The 23,794-nt window shown below is 38.8% G+C and overlaps 2 protein-coding genes and 1 long non-coding RNA gene across 4 annotated transcripts in view; 2 read left to right on the top strand and 1 right to left on the bottom strand.

Annotated features, from left to right (window-relative positions):
• Window positions 1-1,005: 1,005 nt before the first annotated feature.
• Window positions 1,006-3,125, bottom strand: LOC135206476 (uncharacterized). The gene is made up of 3 exons (XR_010312748.1): window positions 3,005-3,125; window positions 1,593-1,637; window positions 1,006-1,197 (listed from the first exon to the last, which is right to left on the bottom strand). It is a non-coding gene; the product is annotated as an uncharacterized LOC135206476 (long non-coding RNA).
• A 176-nt stretch (window positions 3,126-3,301) lies between these two features.
• LOC135206674 (netrin receptor UNC5B-b-like) overlaps window positions 3,302-23,794 on the top strand; it is a 429,533-nt gene continuing 409,040 nt past the window's right edge. The window contains exons 1-2 of one of the 2 annotated variants that reach the window (XM_064238058.1): window positions 3,302-3,519; window positions 10,112-10,131. The gene's annotated coding sequence lies outside the window, so the exon portion shown is untranslated. Of the gene's footprint in view, window positions 3,520-10,111; window positions 10,132-10,196; window positions 12,158-12,542; window positions 12,598-23,794 lie in introns of those variants that run through there. The other variant, XM_064238057.1, reaches the window with a different exon arrangement.
• Window positions 16,786-17,157, top strand: LOC135206780 (cellulose-complementing protein-like). The gene has a single exon (XM_064238274.1). It carries the CDS (start codon window positions 16,786-16,788, stop codon window positions 17,155-17,157), a length of 372 nt encoding a protein of 123 aa, XP_064094344.1.

Below are 23,794 nucleotides of genomic sequence, written 5' to 3'. Positions count from 1 at the left end.
TTTTCACCTTCATGTGAGAAAAAAGGTTTTTCTATGGAAATGTTCAGATTTTTAAACATCCTTCTATGTATTATTTGGATCTTGGTCACATACCAAAAATGTTGGGTATAAACATACATTCTTTAATTTACCAATACAGTTAGTTACCATATACATTAAGGTATCACCTTTAATAGATTTTGTAAATAAAAAATAACCCAGTACTTGCTTCCATTTGGAAGCCAAGCCCTTTGCCATACTGGCCAAGATCTTCAAATCACTCCACCACATCTTTACTTATGTTGAACTGTACATCAGATTTAAGGGATATAGCATCAAATATAATGCCACAGTATTTACCATTTTCATTGAGAATGCTACAATCAACATCATCATTAGTAGTAGTTGTAGTAGTAGCAGCAGTAGGAGGAGAGGTAGTAGTAGTAGTAGCAGTAATAGTAGCAAATGTAGGTCTAGCAGTCATAATACGTAGTTGTAGTAGGACTAACACTTGTAGCAATACAACTAATATTATGCATAATGCTTGTTACTGTGGCATTTCTGTACACTTCACTGCCAGTATCCTTTGGATAACCATCAGTAAATTCTGGAAACGCAAATGGTATGAAATGAAACAAATTCCATATTATACTTTTTCATTTGGCTGGTAAAATCATAAGTATTTTATGCATAAATATATACAAAAACAATACTAAACAAAATTATCTTACCAATATCTGATTGAACATTTTCACTTAATTCAATATTTTCAATCTTCTTTGTTATTTTCCCTGGTCAGTTGATAGATGAACCCTATAGCCATAATACAACTATTACTCTAACACTTTTGCACCGAAGACAAGTGAATATATATGTAGCATAATATAGCAAAATCTTAAAGGTCAATCTTTACCTACTATATGAATTCTAGTTAGTAAAAGCAAAACTGTAATATCTATCAAAAGCATAGACCATTTACCATGTTTCAAGGATGAAGCTCTTATCTCAGATGATCTATTCTCCAGAGTAGGAATGGTACCTACAAGATTAACTATATTTAGAATAATTGTGATGCACTTACCATTTCAGAAAATCTAAACATATACAAACTGCACATCAGATACACACCATATTCAAGGTTGTGCAAATTCTTGTGTGGATAAGTCAGTAACCAGTTTGATGTATAATTTGTTTGGTGGTGTAAATCTATTGATGTATCTGAAAATACGTATTTCAACAATAAGTGCACTATACAAAATATATGTAAATAAATATATACACAAAAATATACACACAAAAATCATTTTACTAAATTATGTACTGCAGTTATATAAATTATTAAAGACATACATACATATATGAATAGATATATCCAAAATTGCACATGGAAAAAAATATAAATAGGATAAAACAAAGAATGCCATGAAGGAAAATGAAAGGTGAGAATACCGGCAAGTGCTTTCTGTGTACTTTACTCTGCTATCAGAATACAGTACGGCAAAAGTGCTTGCCAGTATACCAACCTTTCATTTTCCTTTGTAGCATACCCACGTGTAAAAAGGCATCTAAGCTTTATATGGCTACAATTAAATCAGCATTTTTCAATAACTCACTGGTCTTTATAGGGTCAACATCTGATCTGGTGCAGCTAGTAGAACCTGCAATGTGCAATAGATGCAGGCTTTTTATGTAGAAAAATGTCTCGCTGATAAAAAAATCAGTTGATAATATTGTAATGACTAAACACATAAATAAAATAGATAACACATAACTTCTACATGTTGATATGGGCAGGCATTGTGGCAAAGTTTGTCAGAAGCTGGATGAAGGTAATTTTTCGTGTGTGCCTGCTGCACACACGATAGCTTGAATTTAGTTGTCGTGAGGTTTTTGGCCTCAACTCCTGAATTTGGATGAGGTTCGTCCATATCAAGCATCTAGGTGAACATATGTTATGCCCTCACCAGCATGCATAAAAACATTCTACTATGCTATAGTTATGACTTATAGCATGTTGCAGAGAAAATCCAATCACTCTTGAACGCATCACTTTAAAAGTTAGGTTAGGCTGGGTTAGGTTAGGTTAAGCAATGTAAGATAACTTTTTGTGGGAATCACATTGAGATTATTTTTGAAAAAATCCTATGGCTACTCTCGGAGCTACAGTCAAACGTATTTCTTTGGCTGTGACGACTCGGCTACTTGTTTAGACTTGGGAAATATGCACTCTTGCTATTTCTAGAACTTTCTGCAAGGTTAGCTTCTTTTCTTGTAGCAATGTCTTCCTAAGCTCTTGAGAGTTAGTCTTTACTATAATTTGCTCTATTAACCTCTGGTCTAGATCTCCAAATTTACAAGTTGAAGCTAATTTCCTTAACCTAGTCACAAATGAATCTACTGTCTCACCTGATTCCTGTGAGGCTTCGATGAGCTGATAACATTCAGAGTACATATTTGCTTGAGGAGCAAATGGATTTGTGAGCCATTCAATTGTTTTCTGTAAACTTCCTGAACATCTAAACCAGCAATATGAAGTAACAATGGTTTCTGCTGCTTTTTATCCATTTTCCCTAGTGCTTCTAAATAAATTTGGAAGCTGCTTCTCCACTTTTTCGATCTTTTACCCACTGATTTTGGATCATCACCGATACTAAATCTGTCTAACCTTTGGACATCTATCGGCATGTTTGCTGTGATACTAATCAGTTTTGGTTAGGCTAGGAATTTGGTAGGTTTTTTTTCTAACCCTGTAGGCTATACTATCATTGACATACCTTGAATACTTTTACTCTCTAAACCAACATTTTTTTTTTTTTATTCTTTTAACACTCCTGAATTGGCACAGCACTGCTTGGTTGGTGGTTTGAGTATGATGAAGTCATAAAGTTACTCAGTAAACTTAAAAAAATAAAAGTTTGAAACAAAAAAATGTACTACGGATGCCTTGCCTTAATCTTATTTCCAATATCAGTGGGGCTTACTGATTGGTAGCACATATTTAATGTATTATACTGTTAGTACTCACCGTTCTTTATACTTAGGGAGTCTGTGAAACACCAATGAGGATCAGTTTCTTTTCGCTTATTGCAAACAACACACTTGTGTGACTTATTCACAGTTGGCGCCGTGATTTCGTTTGTGTCAACTGTCAAATTCCAAATATAAACAAACAGACGACATGCGATATACCTACAACGCCATCTGAACACTGGATGGTCAAACTATTGTGTTCACATTGGAGTTGGCAACTAGTATATTAACATTCGTATTTTGAGCCTACCGGCTATCTTCCTTCCTTCAGTATATACCTAGTCTGATAAAGTGACGTGTGTCTTTTAGCATTACTGTAGTGTACTTGTCGAAGTTTACGTGATTCATCCATACGTTAAGTGCATCGTATTTTAAGTTCCAGCATTTTGTAAATTGTGATTCGGTAAAGAATTTGCGTTTCTGAACTGTGTTGAGGTGGATATGAAGTTTGTAAATGCTAAGCGAGTTAGGCAAGTGGATTAGGCTGAACAACTTCATCTTCCATGGAAGGTAAATTTCAACCTTGATATTTTGTCGGCGTCCTCAAACTTGACTGCGCGTTAATAGTAACCTTGTCAGATGCCGTTGTTGCTAACCGTAATTGACATAAAAAATTATGCTTTTCATTTAGCTTACTCCTATGTAAATGAAATAGTTGGGTTTACACTTTGGTCTAGTATCAGTACTACTACCTAGTATTGGCACCAACAAAATGTTATCACGGTTGTTTGCACAGGCCTATGTTGAGAATTTACTTGTAAACTAAGTTAATTTTTTTGGAAGACTCCGGCTAACCATTTTGCATTTAATGCAAAAATGGCCAGGAAATGATAGGCTAAGATACCAAAAGAATCTAGTAATACCTACTAATACGAACTTAACCTGGGGGTGTTCATTGGTTGCAATTTTGCCATATTAGGTAGCTAGGCTATGGTTTAGGGGGTGATCTTGATTGTTTTACCTTATAAGTCGTAATTTGATTAACCAAATTTGTTTCTCGGTTATTAAGCTTTTGCGTAGGTTGCCTATGTATAGAGAAGGAATATTTGTTTTGCTGTGTATTAGCCTAGTTCCGAAAAATATCCTAGGCCTAACTATTTGCGTATGGTAAAAGTACGAGTTGTTTTTTCTCCATTGTTTATGTTAATTTATTAAATGGACATACCTACTAGGTATTTATAGATTGGTTTCACATGTCAAAACTATTAAAAATTTAAAAAAAGTAATCAATTTATTAATGTCTGGTAGTTTTTAACACTAGTAGGTATTTTGATAAATGCATTGGTTTTGGTCTGAAGTGCTAGGTTGAGCCATTACAACAATGGGAACCTTTTGTGTTCAGAAAACGAAATTCATTAGAAATCAAGGATGTATAAGGTAACAGAACACCCTTCACCCCCTCCTAACTGAGACATTATGTGGTGTATGGTCATTTAGTACTGTATAACATGAATGAATATCGAGAATTAATCTTCACCTGACCTAGGCTAACCGTATGTAGGTTGCCAGATCCTGCCTAACTGGGCAGGGGTGTCATTTTGGGGGGCTGAGGGCATTTGGCCCCCTCAAGACACAGATCCCCAGCAAGACTTTGTTTGTCCCCCTAGCTTTTGAAGTAATAATACTAATAGAGTAAACTTCACTCCAATGAATACGTACAGCTCTTATACTATGGCGTCAAAATGCTGCAAAATGCACACAAATTATAAGAAAATTTCAGGGAGCCTTACTGGGGCCCCCCAACCCCCAGCTGATAGGGCTTGCTTTGCTCGCCAGCCCACCGGTCATACCATAAGTTCTATATAGTAGTACAAAAACCTCCCAACTGGTCATAGCCTAAGCTGTCATTAACATAAATTCTATTATAGTGAGTCAAAAACCTCAAGGCTGGTCATAGCCTAAGGTGTCATTAACATAAAAGAACATTGTTTGACTACATACCTTAGTTACTTGTGTAGCCAGCCCCTAGCTCCTCCAGCCTACTCAGATTCTAAGATTATTTTGATATCTCTTCCAGTCAGACTTAATTTTGTTTATCTCCATTCAGAATGGGAGACATGGGAATGTGTGATGCTGGGTTGGGTAACCTGCAAATGGTTAAATTTTACTTTGATAAACTATACATAATCACATTCCAGAGTTTAAATTCTGATTTTCCTATTTTTAATGTGTTCTTTGAATGTATTAGATACACTTGACCCCACCCCTGTTTATTTCAGTAGCAAATTAGTGGTTGGGTACACTAACCCCATCCCTACCTTAATCCCACAATTATGGGGGACCATAATGGGAAGTGATTTAAGGGTGGGGGAAGACACCCTATGCTTCATTGTCATGGTTACAAATCATTGTTTGTGAATGGTTTAGGCTAAAAGTGAAGAACTGTTAGAAATACTTGGTTAGCCTATTTATTTTCTTTGTCATTTAATACTATTTCTGTCTTTCATCTGTTGCTTTCTATTCTTCTGTATGGTAAGTAATTTTCTGAACTGGACTGTTTTCCTGAGTTTCTGCCACTTTGCATTTATTTAACAATAATAAACATGTTAAACTATCTGAGCATTGATTTAAAGTAACCAGTACTTACTAACCTAATCAAAACTATAAGGTGCAACAACCCATCTGCCAAGGGATTAGCCTTTTGGATTCCTTTCAACTTTGCATAAAACATTGCATACATTATTTAAAGAGATACATCTCAGTCTAGCTCTCTTATGCTTATCCTACCTGACCGTTAGGGTTTCACCCTCCCAGACCTCCTTAACCTTGCGTTAATATTATGCCAGTAGTGCTCATAGGGATGTAACCTAACCTAAACCCCAAGTCTGTCATAACCAAGAGCACCATGCCTTTGCTGGCCAAGAGAGTACCCCCTTCACCAACACCAACACCTATATAACTCGTACGTACGTTCATTGCATGCATTAAAGGTTTTTTGAGTACAGTTACCTTTTCGTGTGAGTTGTAATGTATACAAAGTCAAACTCGTGTAAGGATTTTTGTTTCAAAACATTCCTGCAGATGTGCAACACAAAGTGTTGATAGTCTTCCAGTTAACAATTAAAGTGCACCATTGAGACTTACTGCACTTTTATTTGTCATATGCCCCAAGTTTTGATAGTGCTATAATTTCTTTTTAAAGCTGGTAGGAGGAGTTGCAACACCCATCCAGTACATTGAGCATTGAATACAGTAATCCAAGATTGTAACTGTACTGCTCCCCATAATTGACAAAATATGCATTTGATAGGTTTAGTACATATTATATATGGACTTAGTGGAATAATACTGGATGAATTATAGGAGGGAGTTGGACTACTTACCAGTGGTATAATAAAAAAAAATATAGGCATGAGTAGAATAAGCATGATATGAAAACTATGTTCAGTGTAGAATTTTTTTTGTCCAATTTGAGAACTCTTACAATCAAGTCTCAAGTCCAATATGTACATTTTTATGGTAATAAGTAGAAACAATATTTTTTTTTTTAATGTGATAAGTCTGTACTTCATGGGACACATTTTGTACAAGAAATTTTTTGTGAATTTCAGTGAAAAGCAGAGTGACACTTCATGAATTATGAATAAGCACGAATTTTTGCTACTTAGCCATTGCAGAAGTATAGAAATTTCCACAATTCGATAACAGTTTAATACTGACAATTTAAGATAAAAAATTCTTAATACACATGCAGAAGATTATGTTACAAGCAATAAATATTCAGCACTCTTTGCATAAATATTCCCAGTAATTTTCATAATGATGAATGTACTCAGGAGCTATGATTTTTACCTATCAGGGGGGACGTACAGTAAATGCAATAGTGCCTCCACACCTCCAGGTATGGTTGTGCAGTGACAGTCATGTGTCAAACCACTGTTGGTTTTTGGATACATTTGGAGCTCATATTGGAGTTATTTACCAAATGGCTTCATAATATTTACATTTCCTTATTTTGACTGGTATCCTCCATAGCCTTTTATTCAGTTTTATCAGAACTATAAAATTAAGCGAAATTGAAATAAGATTTTCTCGGTGTACCGGATTCTAGGATTATCTGTTAACAGCTGCATTTTAACATGGAAATAGTCATTAGGTAATGAATGACACTGTTAAGAATGCATCTCTAAAATGGGCTATTGTTCCCCGAATGGGCTATTGTAACCTGAATTGACCTTGTCCAGGTGTTAAGGGTAATTCATTTTTTAAAAATGTACTCATGTTTATGTACATTTTTACCTGTACATCTTTGTTTTATGAGAAAAACTTAAAAATTAAATGCTCTGTAAATATGATTTGCACTACTATGTATAAGTGACCACAGAAATTTTATAGATTTAATAGAATTGTTAATGTTTTTTGACATGTCTCCTCAGCTAAATGTAAGTTTCTATGGTGAAGCTTCCAGGCCCAAGGGATGAGCTATTGAGGAAAAATTGGTCATTGTGCATTGTAGCATCAAATTTAAAGTGCCAGCAGCATTGTGAAGGTACTCGTGCAGTCAAAAGCATTGACACTTCTTCAGAAGGAGCCCATCGTTGTAACAGGTAAGAGTGTCTGTTGCTAAGGTCACATGACCAGGGATATGAAATTGAGTTGCGCCTGTGGAGCCTTACAGATGATATTTAAAACTATATCATTTGTTGAGTTGTAGGTGACTAGAGGGCTTGTAAGAAACGAACTTGTTCTCTTTGTCATGACATTGGAAGAAACTGTCAATGCTGACAAGGAGGCTATGAAGATATTGCTGGAGACTTGAAGCATTGGGTCATAATGTTGGTAGTTAAAATGAAAAGCGTCTAGTAAACGATGGTCTAACAAGACTTTAGTCATCTGTGATCAGAGGATTGCACAACATCCTGGTCTGAGGCAACTCTGAAGCTGGTAGTTCTCTCCATTTACCACCCCAATGAAACCCTGGTCACTGAAGGAATTCTGATTGATAGCAGCTATCAACCATGACTATATTGTTAGTTTGTTACATCAGCCCTTGTGCTGTATACCAAGTGGAATAACATCTAGTATGGTACCACAACCTTACAGATAATGATCTGACTCACTTCAGAACCATAGAAGACTGGTGCCCCAACACTGAGGCGTTGACTTTGCCTCCCAACATTTCCTATCATATGATCCCATTGGGCAAGCGATATTGATGTCCAAGGTCCTTAAGATTGATGTATGATGAGTTTGGACTAGTCTCTTAATGTTTTCCCTGTTTGTGCAGTTATAAGCCATTTATTTTTAGAGGGTATTTTTGCATTTCCACGGTAGATCCTGAAACTCAAGGCAGCCTTTTCTAGCCTCCCGAGAGTTTTGGGATTTGATTTTGAGGCACTTAGTGGTGTTGTTAAGTAACAGCACCACGGTACTACTGGAGGAATTTCTGTGTTGAAAATGCATTATATTTCATCATTGATGCTTAGAATCAAGTTCAGCATTTCATGTCGAACTCCATCTGATAGAAGGAATATGTTCAAGATTTGAAGCTTCCCTCCTGTAGAGAAAATTTCCAAGGATATCAGTGAGGCTGTTGAAAAATAGTCAGATTTGAGGAGGTGGTTGAAGAGGTTCCCACGTTGTTAAATAATCTAACAGGCCGATCACCAATGTAGTGTTGGTGAAGCTCGAGGTAGAAGAGGAAGATGCTCCCAATGCTTATTTAGGCTATTAAAAATGCATGTGGAACCATACATATTGTAATGATTCTTTTTGTCGTTAAATTTAGTTATCTTTAAGATCCTTTTATCCTCTAAAGTGACCGGAGGCTCAATGAATGAACTGATATCCAGAGGGTGGAACCACCTGTGAAACAACCCCCGACCCAAATGGTATACAAGACGGGAGTTAAAATACAGTTTTCAAAATTAATATATCACAAACACTACAAGATGAAGCTCACCAAAATGTTAACTCGGGCAAAAAATAAGGGCACTTAGTATTCAGTGATCATGAAACTTAACATTCGAAGAAATGAGTACAAAAATCCGTCACCCGTAACAAATAGAAAAATTTTAAGGAATCACACGCTTTCCAGTATCCGCACGAAATTGCTGAATTACTGACCTGTCAACAAAGAAAAAGCCAGGTGCCCTGTGACACGCGCCAGGTACGTGCACATAATAATAGGAAGGTGAGTAAGTCTTTACCAAGGCAACGGTAGGATAATCATCAGACGGAGTAACGACTCTGGAGGCAGCGCGGCTGGCGTAAGCTAAAGAAGAGAGAGGGGGGAGGGGGGCGCAGAAAGGCATCGCAAATTCGCAATAAGGCACCAAAAGAGTAGCAGAGGGGAAGGATGGGGCGCCATACACGAGGTCACAGACTGAAGTGGCGCAAGGAATGCCTCCCACACCGGCTAAATAGTAGTCAGACGACCAAGCACAACTAGCTGCAGAGAGGCGAGGCAGCTGGGAGTGCTTTCCCCAAGGCACTGACAGGTGAGACAGGAGTCTCATACACGAGACCTCAGGTTGAAGGCGCCCATAAGCAGGAGAAAAACACTTCAGTGTTGACTAAGTAATGTGTTACAAAGCTCCTTTACAAGTAACTAAGTACCTCCAAAAGTATAAGAGAGAGAGAGTGTGTGTCTTTGTAATCCAGAAGAGCTGAATACAGAACTTCCCTGCAAACCCCAGTACAGCTAGGGGAGCTAGACGTGAAAGGTTACCAATAGAGATTACTCGCAAACTACCATTTACAAACAAAAAAATAAAGGGTGTGATACCATTAAAACTACAAAAATATCCCATTGTGGAAAGAAACCAAAATGAACTTTTCTTGGCCAAAACAAACATACATTTACTCTAAAAGTCACATAATTATTTACAGATAATTATTACAATATATTTGTATACAATATAGTGTGTGTATATGTATACCTGGCGATGTTTCTAAATTAGAAAGCTCTTTTCCCCTTTACTACTGTCTGCAATTTGAAATTACATCTGCTCATGTATATTGTATTTTCATAGAATTGCAGTTGGTTAAACAAAAGTGGACCTATTTTTTTTTATTTCATCTGAGATTGCAGTAAGTTACATAGAACTGGTAAAGAGAATTTTCTCTCTCAAATGCTCATGTATTTTTCACTTTTTTTCAGGTTGGTCCCCTTCCAGAAAGGTAAGTGGATCGTGCATAGGACTCTTGAACCAAGACTGGGACAATATCGGAGGTATGTTAATGTACTTAGGATTTAATTCATGTTTTGTTTGTGTGACTTTTCGTAACAATATCCATATGAGGAAGGGTTCACGCTGTATCCAGTGCGTAAAATGTTTTTATTTTCAGGCATATAACGGAGGCTGTTAAAACTACATCGAAAATTGTTTCTATATTAGCAAAGGCTTTAGTTTTTATTGCTGTGGATCATTCCATACACTGCTTATTTAATTACTTTACTTTTATACTGGTATATTGGTTGTCAGTATGTTTAATGTCTCTTGGGGTATCAAAATAAATATTAAATCCTCTCGGATGTAGTGTTGGTAAAGGTTTTTTCTGTAGAATTTTAGACATGGATCTCAAGGGATTCTTCTCGCACGCTTTTTTATTTTTATACTGAAAAATTATAAAAAGTCCAAGATTTCCTTGTAACATATGACATTCCGAACCTTGTTCAAAAACATTCCTAATTGCTGCGCATGGCTTTGAAATTATTTTCGTCCCTTTTCATCATCGCTTTTGTGCTATTCGTTAGATTCTCGCTTGCCAAAAGCCGTTACTTCCTTAACGGAGCTTGTTATCCGCCTTTGGCTTTCTGCTTGTTGCGATGGCTTGTTTGTGTGCTTTATACTTACTTTGCTTTGTATTGTGAAATACGAGCGGGATTTTTCCAGTTAGCGTGCGATCTGCTTTTGTTACGTTAGAATGGCCGCTTGACTCTATAAAAGGACAGAGAGCGTCTTTTTTCTTTCTTTTTCTGTCCGAGGGAAATAAGGAAGTGACATCTTTTATTTATGGATGGAAATGCTTGTCTTAAAGAATTTAAAATATTGCAAGGCAGTTGGTTTTATTTGTTTTATACGCATTTGATAGTTCACAAATATTCATTGCGTGTATGTTTAGAAATGTATGCGGTTGGTATTTAATGTCCTTTGCTAATTAATGATTGGAAAGTCTCAGGAGTGTGAGTGTTGATATTTGCTTGTTTTGGAAGTAAAGAAGAATGCCATCTACCGCATTGGCCTGTTTTATTAGGTTACACGTAGTATTGTACTCTCATTATGTTTGCAACTTCAGAAAAACATACAAATCGCAACAGGTACGAATATTGGCTCTCGCCTTTAGCACTTTTAATATACTTTTAGCGTAATTTAGTGTGGTTGAACGAATTTCAGGAGAATGCACTAAATGGGGTTGATTCGTGGGTTTCAGTGGTGCCTCATTAAGGTTAGGGTAAGGGCAGTGAACCGAGCGAAATGAGGTCAGTCTCTGTCCTTCTCCTATTTTTTTGTTTCACGTGTTCCAAGGAAATTAATAAAGTGGTTTTGATTAATGATAACGGCGTTAGTGACCTTATATGTTACAATGCCTAATACCATCACTCAATCAGTCTGTCAACATTCTGGAAGACATGAACGATCTTTCATTTTGTCCTGCCTTTCGAGTTGGTTTCAAGCAGTGATAATGAAGGGTCGATTCAAATTTAGTTTTTAGACGGTTGTTGATGTACTCGCAAGTAAAGCGTTTTCGGAGTATTTCCTAGAAATTTAATTTTACGATTCGTTGTGATTTTAATCTACAAAGGAGTATGTACGGTCTTCTTGAGGCTTGAGCATCTAAATTCGACGATTCCACACCAGCCGGAACAGTTACAGGCGAGTTGAATTTTTGTTTGAGGATTATTTGATAAAGAAAGGAACTTTTTGTGTTTATATATGGCTATATAGACTTGCAAGTACCGTAAAGATGGCAAAACTAGTTCATAGAATTTTTAGTAAAATATTGAATTTTTTTATACTTAACTGAAATGTTTTTATTTATACAACAATTTAGTTTTAGAAATAGAACTGTGCATGTTTTCCCCTTTAATCTTTCCTTCATTTCTTGGGGCTTCCAGATACCAATAGCAGTTTTCAGCTGATTCTGCGTGACATCTCCCAACATTTTATTCATGTACCGGAGTATATTTTTAAATTTAGTATACGTAAGTATTGTTTTCCACCAAAAGCTTATTTATTTGAAGATACAGTGTTGTATATATTTCAAAACAGTTCTGTGAGAAGTCGTTGTTTTAAGGAATAGATCTTGGTGTTTGAGAACCTGTATATAGTCACGGTTGGTTTTCCAGATCTTAAATTGTGCACTGGTATGAAGACTGGACCTTTGGTTTGAGTCACGTATTAAACTTTTCTTTATAGTGAATGGCGTGATTTTATATTTATTTCATCTAGTTATTTTAGTGTTCATTATACCGGGTAATGATAATTGTTTGCTTAATGGAATATCGCATGTGGTGATGTACATTGCGAGCTGTTGCTTGTCAAGGTATTCCTATTTATCGTACGTTTTTCTTTTCACTTTCTCCTTAGAATGCTGCTGTTGCTGTGAAGCTAGAGGAGATCTGCGAACAATAGACTGAAAAAGGTACGTCAATTTAATTTTAGCAGTTTCGATTGCACTACGTGACATGTTTTGCAACTGGAAAGTTATTTAATTGAATTGCATTGGTAGAATGGTGATGTATTACTTAATTGAAACGTGTAAATTAAACTCTTGTTCATTATTATAATGTCTGGTTGTGAAAATTGAATTGACAGAAGCACGTTTCTGTGCCATTATGAATCCACCGGCGTTCGTCAGGACAAGGAGCCATCCAGCCGACGTAGCAGGGGGTTAAAAATCTAATGATTAACGGATTAAAAAATGATTATCCCTTAAATCGCAAGCCACCCATATAAAGCGGCCGTAAATTAAGTATGAAATATCCCACTGGTCTATCGCAAGTTTGCGGTCGACACAGGAGAGTTGAGGTTATGCATTTTATCAACGGGATTATCGACCTTACGTAGCTCGGAGTGGCTTGGAAAACCGTGAGGCGTCTGGGGATCGGGTATGTGTGGAAGGGGGCTGGTAGGGGGACGTTGGTAGGGTGGTAGAGTAGAGGGGTGTCACGTGACTCCAGTTGCCATAGAGGAGGAACTAGAACTGGATGTTGTGCAGAAATCCCAGGGGTGCTGTAGCTACATGTTGTAGCGGACGGTAATGGGCGATCTTAAAACAGCTTGTTAGTCTTACAAACGTCCGCCGTTAAACGTCCGCATGTTGGCTGACAAAATGAATTTCTGGAGTTGAGGGTACCTACAGTGAATACCTTTATACTTTCGCGTTTAGAGTTTCATTCGGCGAAGGAATTCAATGTTGTAGTTATTTGTTTGTTATTAGGATTATGCAGAACGTTGTGTGTATTTTGATGAAAGTTTACTTGGAGCGATTTCGGTATTAGGAGCGTAGGAATGGAACGTAAGATGCGTTAAATTCCGTAACATTGTTGTATATTGCAATCATACTTACGGGCTGTGCATGAAGCAAGAGACCGTGCCGGCATTCTGCTGGCTGAATCAAAAACAACGATTGTAATCGTAAGATTGTGAGAGGGAACTTTTCAGACATGGCTAGTTAAGCACGTTGTGCATGGCGCATTAATTTGGATTTGATACAGTGTTACAGCACAACTTATGATTAATCAGGTGCCATTAGTGTTGACACAAAACTGCTTGTCATGATACAAGTTTGCAATGTGTTGACAGAGGCTGCCCGAAAGGCTATGTTGATATTCCGCACATTTCTAGTTCTTAGATCGATTCGCAGGGTTGATATATACAGTAGATAGATGTAGTGTTCCAAGAAATGTGTAATTATATAATATGATATATATAAATATATATATATATTTATATATATATATATATTTATATATATATATATATATATATTATATATATATATATATATATATATATATATATATATATATATATATATATATATATATATATATATATATATAATATACACTAACATAATGAAACGCTAATTTGGGATTAAGTAAAACAAGTGAAATGCAGATTTGCTTACCGGCATAGTCTAGTAAAACCTATTTTATTTAAATTTATTTGCCATAAACATAATATCTTGTATTGCGAATTTGATTTTTATCTTCTCCATTCTTTTTATTGTTTAGCATAGACCAAATAACTTACTTGGTTTATCTGGAGAGAGAAATCTTGAAGACAGTTGTCTACATTGAAGTGCACTTAGGAGTATAAAGTAAACACCAGTATGTTTTAACTTTTTTTTCTCTTTTAAGTCATGCATAATACACCTGGCAGTTTGCTCTTATGCCTATTATGAAATTATTTAAATGTACACATATAGTTTCTATAGAAACTATGTATACATTTATACATTTAGTGGTCTGCAGTCATCACTGGTAACACTTATTCATTAATTAAAATCTTTTCATTCTCACAAATGTGAAGAAGTGGTCCGGTATTTAAATGGTATTTTAATCCCTTATGAAAGCGTGGTAAAAAAATAACAATTCATCTTATAGAGATATGATTTGTATCTTGTATTTTTTTTCTAAATAATATGCTGGTTTCAGTGAAGGAGTCACTTAAAGCACCTCGGAGCTGAATCAAAATAAAATAAACGTGAAAAGAAAATCAAACATAACATTATTCTATATATGAATGAAGTGTTCCTACAAGAACTTAAAACAGAACACACACTCCTCCTCCTCCTCCTCTCCTCCTCCTCCTCCTCCTCCTCTTTCGAATTCTATCATGTGAGAGGCATAGTGTTAGCAAGCGAAATTTAAGTAGTCCAGAGTAAAGTTTTATAATGGAACAGCCCTTCTGATTGGTTTGCTAAGCACAGGTTGAAAAATTAGCTACCATCAGAGGTGGGAATATGTGTTCTTGTTACACTGGAAGTGTATAGGCCCGGACTAGTGTGTGTTGCAGTCTTGCACCTAGAACGAACGGTACCTCTTGAATTTAACGGACTCTGCACACTCTCTGATTTGTGATTGAATAAAAGGAGAACTTTTGTAAATAATGATAAAAAAAAACCACGGGTATGATCCCTTTCAAAGAGACACTGTTAAGTGGGTAGTGATAAAAGGACCGGGAAATACGTTCGTGTCTAAAAGTGTATGCTGATGTATTGCATTTCAGCTCCATATAGTCACTGGGATGGGGTGATTCCAGCCAAAGCCTTATACAAGATTAATTGGCTTTGTAAAATTTTATACTTTTCCCTGTTGTTTATATTGCTTGTTGTTAGGTGAATGCAGCTGTCGAATATACGTAGATTGCATATCTCTCTCTCTCTCTCTCTCTCTCTCTCTCTCTCTCTCTCTCTCTCTCTCTCTCTCACACACACACCTTTAGAGAGATCGGAATTGGTGTGATGAACATCAAGTCCTTAATCTCTGTAGTCCTCTAATTTGGTAGAAGCAGTCTTTGAGTGACTCCTACGCTTAAGAGTCTGGTACTCAAACGATCCTATCCAGTTACAGGCTGGATGTCTAATTAAACGAGTTTGTTGTCAATGCCCAGCAGTGTTAGGAATCTTTGGCTTCTATCTTCTCTCTTCTTGCTGCTTCTTGGTGTCTCAAAGTACATACTTGTATCTTTTATCCATAATGTTCAGTTAAAATGATTGGAGTGAAAATGAGGATAAGTCAGATGATTTCTTATGTTAATAACTATACTTGATGCAAATAAAGCTAGGTATGGGTATTGCTAGAAAAAAAAATAAAGGTACTGGAACTTTTATTATGCAGGCATGTCCCCTTGGAAATATTATGTGAATCTTGCTTATTTATCATAGTTTGTTCCTTCACGTTATACAAACCCTTGGTCCTTTACATTAGGAATCATTTTCAGTGTAGGCTGGAATTAGGCCGTTGAAGTTCAAACAAGATAGTTAGGCAGTAACTACTGTCTGTTAGTCGGGAGTCTTACCCACCTGGATGTAAACATTCAACTTTGCTTCCAGCTACTGCACTATGGTGATCAGAGGTGCTTTTTTGCTCTCTGCCCATTGTGCTGTTGATGTTTTTCACTTTCCCGGTGAGATCTTTCCTTTTTTCAATTGTATTCATTTTGTGTGTGGTTTGTTTGTTTATTATTTTGGCTTTGTAACATGCAGACCCATAACTTGGATAAGCCTAAGTGTCCCTCCTTTTCCTAGAGTATATGGACGGGAATTGGAGGCAAGAAGTGTGGGAGTTTTAGGTTTTCCCTAGAGATTGATCCTCACACCTTGTGTGTAAAATGTGGGGGCCGTGAGTGTACTAGAAGCCAGACTTGTAGGGTATGTGCCTCCTGGTCGTCAGAGGAGTGGAGCAGGTGTGAGGGTAGGAAGCAGTCTCAGGGAAAGGCGTCTAGGGCATTATCTGAGGGCTACACGCCCCCAACGACTCCTGTGGTTGGACCAATCCTTTGTCGTTGTTTCTCCCTCCTTGTAAGCTTTCTCACTTCAGGGAAATCTCCCCTTCCACTTCTTCCTTCGATTCGTCGCACGAAGAAGGGGGGAAGGGGGTGGATGGTAGGGAATGGTTGTATTTAGGGGCTTGGCTCGCTCCGAATGGGATCCTTCCCCTTTGAAGTGAGTGGAGACTCCTTCCTCTAACTCGACTTTTGCTTCTCCAGGTATGGTGGCTTCAGTGATTGGGGATTTGCAGCAGGCGTGGGTTAAGCTCGGGTTACCTGGTGTGCCATCTATCCAGGGGCTCGTGGCACACTTCTCGTCTGCCCCTTTGACATGGCTGTGACAATGTCTACAATCACTGTTTCTGTTCCAGGGTATATGGCACCTACCCATTGGGTATATACCCAGCACGTCACAAGCATGACCCCTTCTGTAATGGTGGGTACTGTACCACATCCTCCGAAGGTAGATACATTTCTACCCCCTCTTCCAGGTTATGCTGTGGTGTCTCCCCCAGGCACTTATGTCCCTGAGCCTTCCTGGGTACCATCTCCCTTGGATCCTCCTCCAGTAGCCTTCCAGCCTGTATCATCTGTATCTGTGCCTGCTTCTGTCCCAGTCCCTGACTGTGTAGCTGCTGCTCCTGTGCCTTCTGCCCCTTGGCCTGCCATTACAGTGTCTGCCCCAGTGGCACCTTGGATGTGAGACCTGACCTGACCGCCATACTGGAGAAGCTGACGAAGAAGCTCAAAAAAAAGTGTAAAGTGTCTTGTCCTTCCTCGTCATCTTCATTGTCGTCATCTGCTGCCTCCTCCTCTTCGATTTCCAAGGTTTTCCTGCTGAGGAAAGGAGGTGGTCTCTCTCCTCCTCTCCTCCCCCCCCCCCCCCCCCCCCCCCACAGAAAATCTCATCACGGGATTTCTAGAGTTGGTGACTCAAGTCCACTCAACATCACGACTTCAGCACAAAGCGGAAGAAAGGAGTGAGTTGCACACGTGCACACCTTACCGGTAATCGCTCGGTGCCTGTGGTTGATGTGATGGTCCTGTGGGACCATGCATGTGGTGAGACCGGTAGGAGGTCCCCCATTCAGTCCTTCCAAGAGTTTTCGGCCTGAACGAGTATTGGGAGGCATTTTGAGGACGACACATGCTCTCACCAGTCAGGTGCATGCTAATCTCCACCCAGGCGACAGTCGCGTTCGTGTGACCAACCACTCTCGGTGGTGGCTAGCGTTTCTTTTGCCATGAAGGAGCACCATACTGTGCCTCGGGGAAGCATTTCTCCAAGGCGAGAACGCTCTCCAAGACTTGCAAACCGATCACCAGCGCAGGTTGGTCATCATTCACAGTTCAATTCCTGTTGGTTCTGCTAGCAGAGTGAGTGGGAGAGCCCAATCTTCCTCACCTGAGGGGCGAGGCAACCAGGGGGAATGCTGGGGCAGGGTCTCCCCAGGGTTTGGTCACAAGAGCATGCATTCTTGGCACGGTCTTAGGACCTGGGAGGTCATATGCTTCGGTGGTTTAGGAAGGTCCTAGGGAGCCCGGAGAAGTTCATCGCCAGAAGGTCTAGGGAGGAATGCATCCTAGAAGGACTCAAGGGTCCTTCTCCTCAGGATGCGAACACCCCTGACATTCAGAGGACATTCCCTGAGGCCATTGCACTGATTTGTCAGCACAGTGGCCTAGGTTGTGTCCACTGACCGCCTTGCAGTTAGTCTTTGAGGTCCTAAGAAGGAACCCTGGTCCTCCTTGTCTGGTGAATAATCTAGTCTCGGGACAAGAGAATTCACTCAAGGCTAACTGTTCGGTCAAGATACTTCCCCCTCCTTTACCTCAACAAAACTGCTTTTATACGCCCTTGGAGGGATCTCTGCTGACCAAACAGGTAGACCGCATCTGGTTCGTTTAATTCCTGGCTTGGCGCTGCAGTATCTTCTTGCGGAGAATGTTTGGTTCATGCAAAAAGAGGCAGCGAACCTGGAAGCTACCGTTATGGCAGCCTTCAGGTGGTCTCCTGGTTGGATCTGTGGTCACTAACAGTTTCCAAACTCAATGTTTCCTCAGGGGCTATAGTCCCTGGGGAAGACTTTACTTTAGGGAGACTCTCAGTCTGGAGGTAGAGCAATCACCTACCTAGCCTACCAGACTGTGAACCTGTGGGCGAAGCTGGCACTCAGGAGGAGGGACACTGTTTTGAATCGTGTTACCAGGTCCTTTGGTCCAGAGCCTGCATTGGTCTTGAGGAATGGACCATTGCTGGGTTCTACCTCTCTCTTTCCTAGAGATGGTAGACGCTGCGGTAGACAAGGGGAGAACTGAAGACAGTGACAGTCTTGTCGACCAGGCAGTTGCAAAGACCTCAGGGCCTTCTGAACCAACTGTGGCTAGGCCTACGAGCCAAGCTAGCTCTTCCTCTGCTCCCAAGAAGCCCCTTCCTTCAAAATGGGCGTGAAGAAATACCCAGCCTTCTTTTTGCTCCCCCGAAGGGAGTGCTACCACACCCCTTTCAATCTCCCTTCCCCCAGGGAAAAACACTATTTCATTCTGGCTTTGTAAGGCAATCAGGAAAGCATACTCCTCCGAAGGGAGAGATGACACCAGCACCTTTTGCCCGAGAGCTCACAAAGTCAGGGGTATTTTCTACCCTTGCATTCCACAAGAACTTGTCTGTTCCATGGATACTGAAGGGAGGGGTTTGGGCTAACCAGACCAGCTTCACATCCATCGACCTTGGGGCTATAGCCCATAGGTCCTTGGACACCTTTTCCTTTGGATCTGTGGTGGCTGCTCACCAAGTTGTGTAGCTTACCCAGCTCCATTAACTGGACAAGGTTGCATCTCGTCTTTGTGAACTGTGTGAATGAGAGTGACTGGCCTTCTCTGTTCCCCCTTTTCATTCTTCTCTCTTCCTGTGGGCAGAACGTCGATGTCGTCACACTCTGGAACTGGCGGCTGATGCCTGGAACTGGCGGCTGATGCAGGTAAGCTATATATACAGAGCTCCATTCTATTTTCTCTCATCTGTCACCGACTGCAAAGGTTCTTGATTGTTTTTCAATTAGAGGCTACACTCGCCTCCCTCTTATGAAATGGTCCAGAGGTCTGGCCATTGGTCACGCAGTTCCCATAACTCACTCACGGAACTCACTCAGATTTCTCCCTCCAATCAGTGAGTCTTCCTAATGTAAAGGACCAATGGTTTGTAGAACATGTAGGAACAAATCACAATTTTTAAAAGTAAATTGTATTTTTCATAACAATACAAACCCCTGAGGTCCTTTACATTAATGCCCACCTCATGCCACCCCTCAATCTGCTCCTGGGCCTAAAGCAAAATGGAATGTTTGCATCCAGTGGGGGGGGACTCCCGTCTAGCGGACAGTAGTTAGTGCCTGACTACCTTGTTTAAACTTCAATGGCCGAATTCCAGCCTGCGCTGAAAGTAATTCCTAATGTAAAGGACCTCAGGTTTGTATAGTTAAGAGAAATACAATTTACTTAAAAAAAAATTGGATTTCCTTAAAAAAAGTCACAGTTGTTCCTTCAACCTTGCAGCCACAATTTCAGTCAAAGTATTCCTTGTATTTCTTGTGCGCTCTTGATTCTTTCAATTTATGTTCGTATCAACATCTTCCGCCATCAGTTATTTTGCATTTTTAAATTTGTTACTTGAGCACGCTGGGGGATTGTGTATCCCCTTATGCAAAGGTATTTATCGTGTGTCAGCGCCTGCTGTCTGCATCTCTTATCATAAAATCCACGTAGTTTTTAGCCAGTCGCTTTCTTAATTTTCCGTTCGTTTTTAGACAGTCACCTCGTTAATTTTTCGTTCGTTTTTAACCTGTCACATCGTTTCCTTTCCCTTGAAGATGCGTTCTCTTTCTTCGATTCTTTTATTACGGTGGTAAATGTGTCCGGTTTGCTTTTTAGGCTTCTCAAGTCTAGTCTGTGTTGGGAACTTGTTGTTGTATAGGTTTTTATTATTAGTTCTATCGTTTTCTTTTTTCGTTTCCCATATCTTTGTTATCCGTTCTAACATTTGGAGGTACGAGTAGACTTCAAGCTTCGTTTAGAATGTTTTTGGGTGATTAGGATTTAGCATATAATATGGCGGATTCCTTACAGCTCGTTCGGGTTGCTCCAGGTCCCTCAGTGTCAGGCACTTCTGTCTATCAGAGAATTGCTAATGCATCTTCCGGTATATTTTGCATCTTCCAACCTTGGATGGTCTTGGGATGCAGCTTAGATATTTGTCGAGCTTATTCTTAAACACATTTGCGCTCACTCCTTATATGTTCCTCAGGTGAGCTGGCAACGCATTGAATAGACGCTGATTATCGATGCTGGTGCGTAGTGGATTAATGTCCTATGTGTTTTCCTTAGTTTTCCTGGTATAGTTTTGGGCACTATTAATCTACCTCTGCTTGCTTTTTCTGATATTTTTAGATCCATGATGTTTTCGGTAATTCCTTCTATCTGCTTCCTTGCCTGTGTTATCATGTAGCGTTCTCTTCTTTCTAGACTATAGAGGTCAAGGTCATATTTATAGGTCGAAATTCAGTAGGATTTCTGACCACCTTGAGAGAGAGAGAGAGAGAGAGAGAGAGAGAGAGAGAGAGAGAGAGAGAGAGAGAGAGAGAGGAGGTGACAAATTGATATTGGTATCCATTAATTCTCGGCATCATTTCGAAGTTTTTTTTTAATTTACAGAACTTGACCTTTTGTGTTATTTTAACTATTAAAATTTTTTTTGTTATTTTAATTATTAAAATGTTTATTAAAATATTGTAGCGTACCATATAGGAAACCTTTAGTTGCATTTACCTCCATTCACCTATCGTCTATTTACCATTCATAGAATAAAGTTAGAAGTTTTTATTTTCGGTAAGATTCTTAATAGCGACCATAAAATCCTCGACTTGGAATGCTTAGTCCAAGAGAACAGGGGTAGATGTGTAGATACCCACCTGTATCCTAATATTAAGTATTTGGTAAGCGTTCTTGTGCTGTATGTATATATCCATGTGCGTGTCGAAATTGATTGTACGTGTTGCACTACAAATCACGCGGTTCCCTCTCTTTATTATTAAGTAGATTCCGACGTAAAAGGTGAACGAATTGCCGTGTCCTCTTTCCTTTGATACTGCCGACGTGAATCTATGTTCACGTTTTGTAAGCCGTTTTGTTCCGCCGAATTCAGAGTTGGTGTAAGAAAGTTATCTGGTGTGGATGCGAAACTTGACACCCGGTAAAGTGATATATGATCGTTTTCTCAGCTCTCACGCAGTCATTTGTTACAGTTTTAGATTTATGAGTGTGGGTCACCTCAGGTCATGAAAGAATGACTGGCGGAGTCAATAAAAGGTCTTCTCGTTTTAGGAGCAAACTTTACAAAGTCATACTTTGGTGCTCTCTCTCTCTCTCTCTCTCTCTCTCTCTCTCTCTCTCTCTCTCTCTCTCTCTCTCTCTCTCTCTCTCTCTCTTTTCTGAAGTTAATCGTAGAGACAAAATGATCATATTAAAGAAAAGAAATTACTCATTTATGCAATTCCACATTGACTACTGTTGAGAGTACGATTAGAACCTTACAGTTCATTGCAATGTTCGGCAAATGTTGTCAGTGGCTTAATTAAAGCTATTCGAATCGGTTTCAATTTATTATAGAGATTTTAATTGATTGGGCCTTTTACGCCCATGCATTTCATTTACTACCAAATCGACATCCTTACTTCCATCATCCAAACTACCGTTTAGAAGTCATTCTTAGTTGCCATTTGCCTCCAAGCATATTCCTAACTTTGAAGCTGTAAGAGCTGCTTGGTCATTAACCTTTTCTTAATCATAATTATTTTACCGTTAAATATTCTAAAAAGACCTTTAACTTATTAAACGAGAGTCCAATGAATAGAAATCTTACGTATGATAACTGAACAGAGTGATACACATAAATAGATAAGCAAAAAAAAAAAAAAAAAAAAAAAAAAAAAAACGCTTAGTTCGTTCGTAAGAGAAGATTTGGCGGGATGTAATAGAAAGTAGGCATTACATTCTTAATTTTCAGTTCGTTTTTAGCCAGTCACTTTTTTCATTTTCGTTCGTTTTTAGCCAGTTACTTTTTTCATTTTCGTTCGTTTTTAGCCAGCCACAGGACTTGAACAGCCATAAAAACGATGTATTAACTGGCAGTTGACAATCGAGCCTAAAAAGAAAAGGCAAGAAGGCTTTAATTCTCGCAAACAAGAATATTTTTCTTGAGACTTTGGAAGGTTTTGTACGGTCACATGTACAACGCCCGTCCTAAGGCCATTGATGCAAAAGTTTACTTTGCAAAGGGAACCTCTTTCAGTATGTCAGAATATCAGGTGATGTATCTTAGATTTTAACAAATGAATTTTTTTTAAATACTTATAAAGATATTTTAAAAGTCCACAAATGCAAGTTACAGTACCTAGGATGCATACAAAGACCACGAAGAAAACAATTTAGACATATTCAAATTAGGTAGGAGGTACTAAGTGATGTTGAGGATTGCTGTTCAAAATTCATTGAATGAACACTGCTTTTCACTGTTTCAATATTGAGAAAATTTATTTAGATTGGAAACATATGCTATTTACTTTTTTGTATACTTATGTTTATAGCGGTGTTGACATTACGTGAGAGAGAGAGAGAGAGAGAGAGAGAGAGAGAGAGAGAGAGAGAGAGAGAGAGAGAGAGAGTTATGAGATCCATAAAATCAATGTAGACATCTTAAAACCAGTTGGAAATCTAGAGACTTGCTCAGTATTCACTGAAGTCTCTTATCCCTTAGTTTCGTGCTTAAGTAAACAATTGAATTTTCATTTTTCTTGTGATCAAACATTAAAGTTCATCTGTGTTATTTCGATTACTTACGTTGGAAAAGTTTGAAATTCAGTATTTTGTATAGTTATTAGGTCTGTGACTGTTTGAGATTTTGATTGTTATCTAACACAGAGAGAGAGAGAGAGAGAGAGAGAGAGAGAGAGAGAGAGAGAGAGAGAGAGAGAGAGAGAGAGAGAGAGAGCGGAAATTATGTAAATTAAGGAGAAATCTTGATAGGCCAATGGGCCATTATGGATACTTAAGATAAATGCTCGAGTGAATAAGATTGCCTCGAGATAGAAAGGGGAATAACTTGATAAAGGCGGTGGAATGCCTCTGTAGGAAAGGGAGCCTAGTAATTTTGTAAAAAAAAAAAACGAACCTTGGGGGAAGTATATGAGAGAGAAAGTGAGAGGAGCGGTGAGGTCATTGGAATTCTGCAATGCGAGGCAGTCACCGTGGAGATTACAGTACAGTGGCTTTTATATGTATATATG

Source organism: Macrobrachium nipponense, chromosome 31 (assembly GCF_015104395.2).
Source record: "Macrobrachium nipponense isolate FS-2020 chromosome 31, ASM1510439v2, whole genome shotgun sequence".
NCBI classification, from domain to species: Eukaryota; Metazoa; Arthropoda; class Malacostraca; order Decapoda; family Palaemonidae; genus Macrobrachium; species Macrobrachium nipponense.
Note: the sequence above shows the minus strand (reverse complement) of the source record. Positions and strands in the feature narration are given on the sequence as shown.

Bases quoted from the DNA above. Each gene is read 5' to 3' on its own strand.
- LOC135206780 (XM_064238274.1), top strand. From the start codon at position 16,786: ATGGCTGTGACAATGTCTACAATCACTGTTTCTGTTCCAGGGTATATG.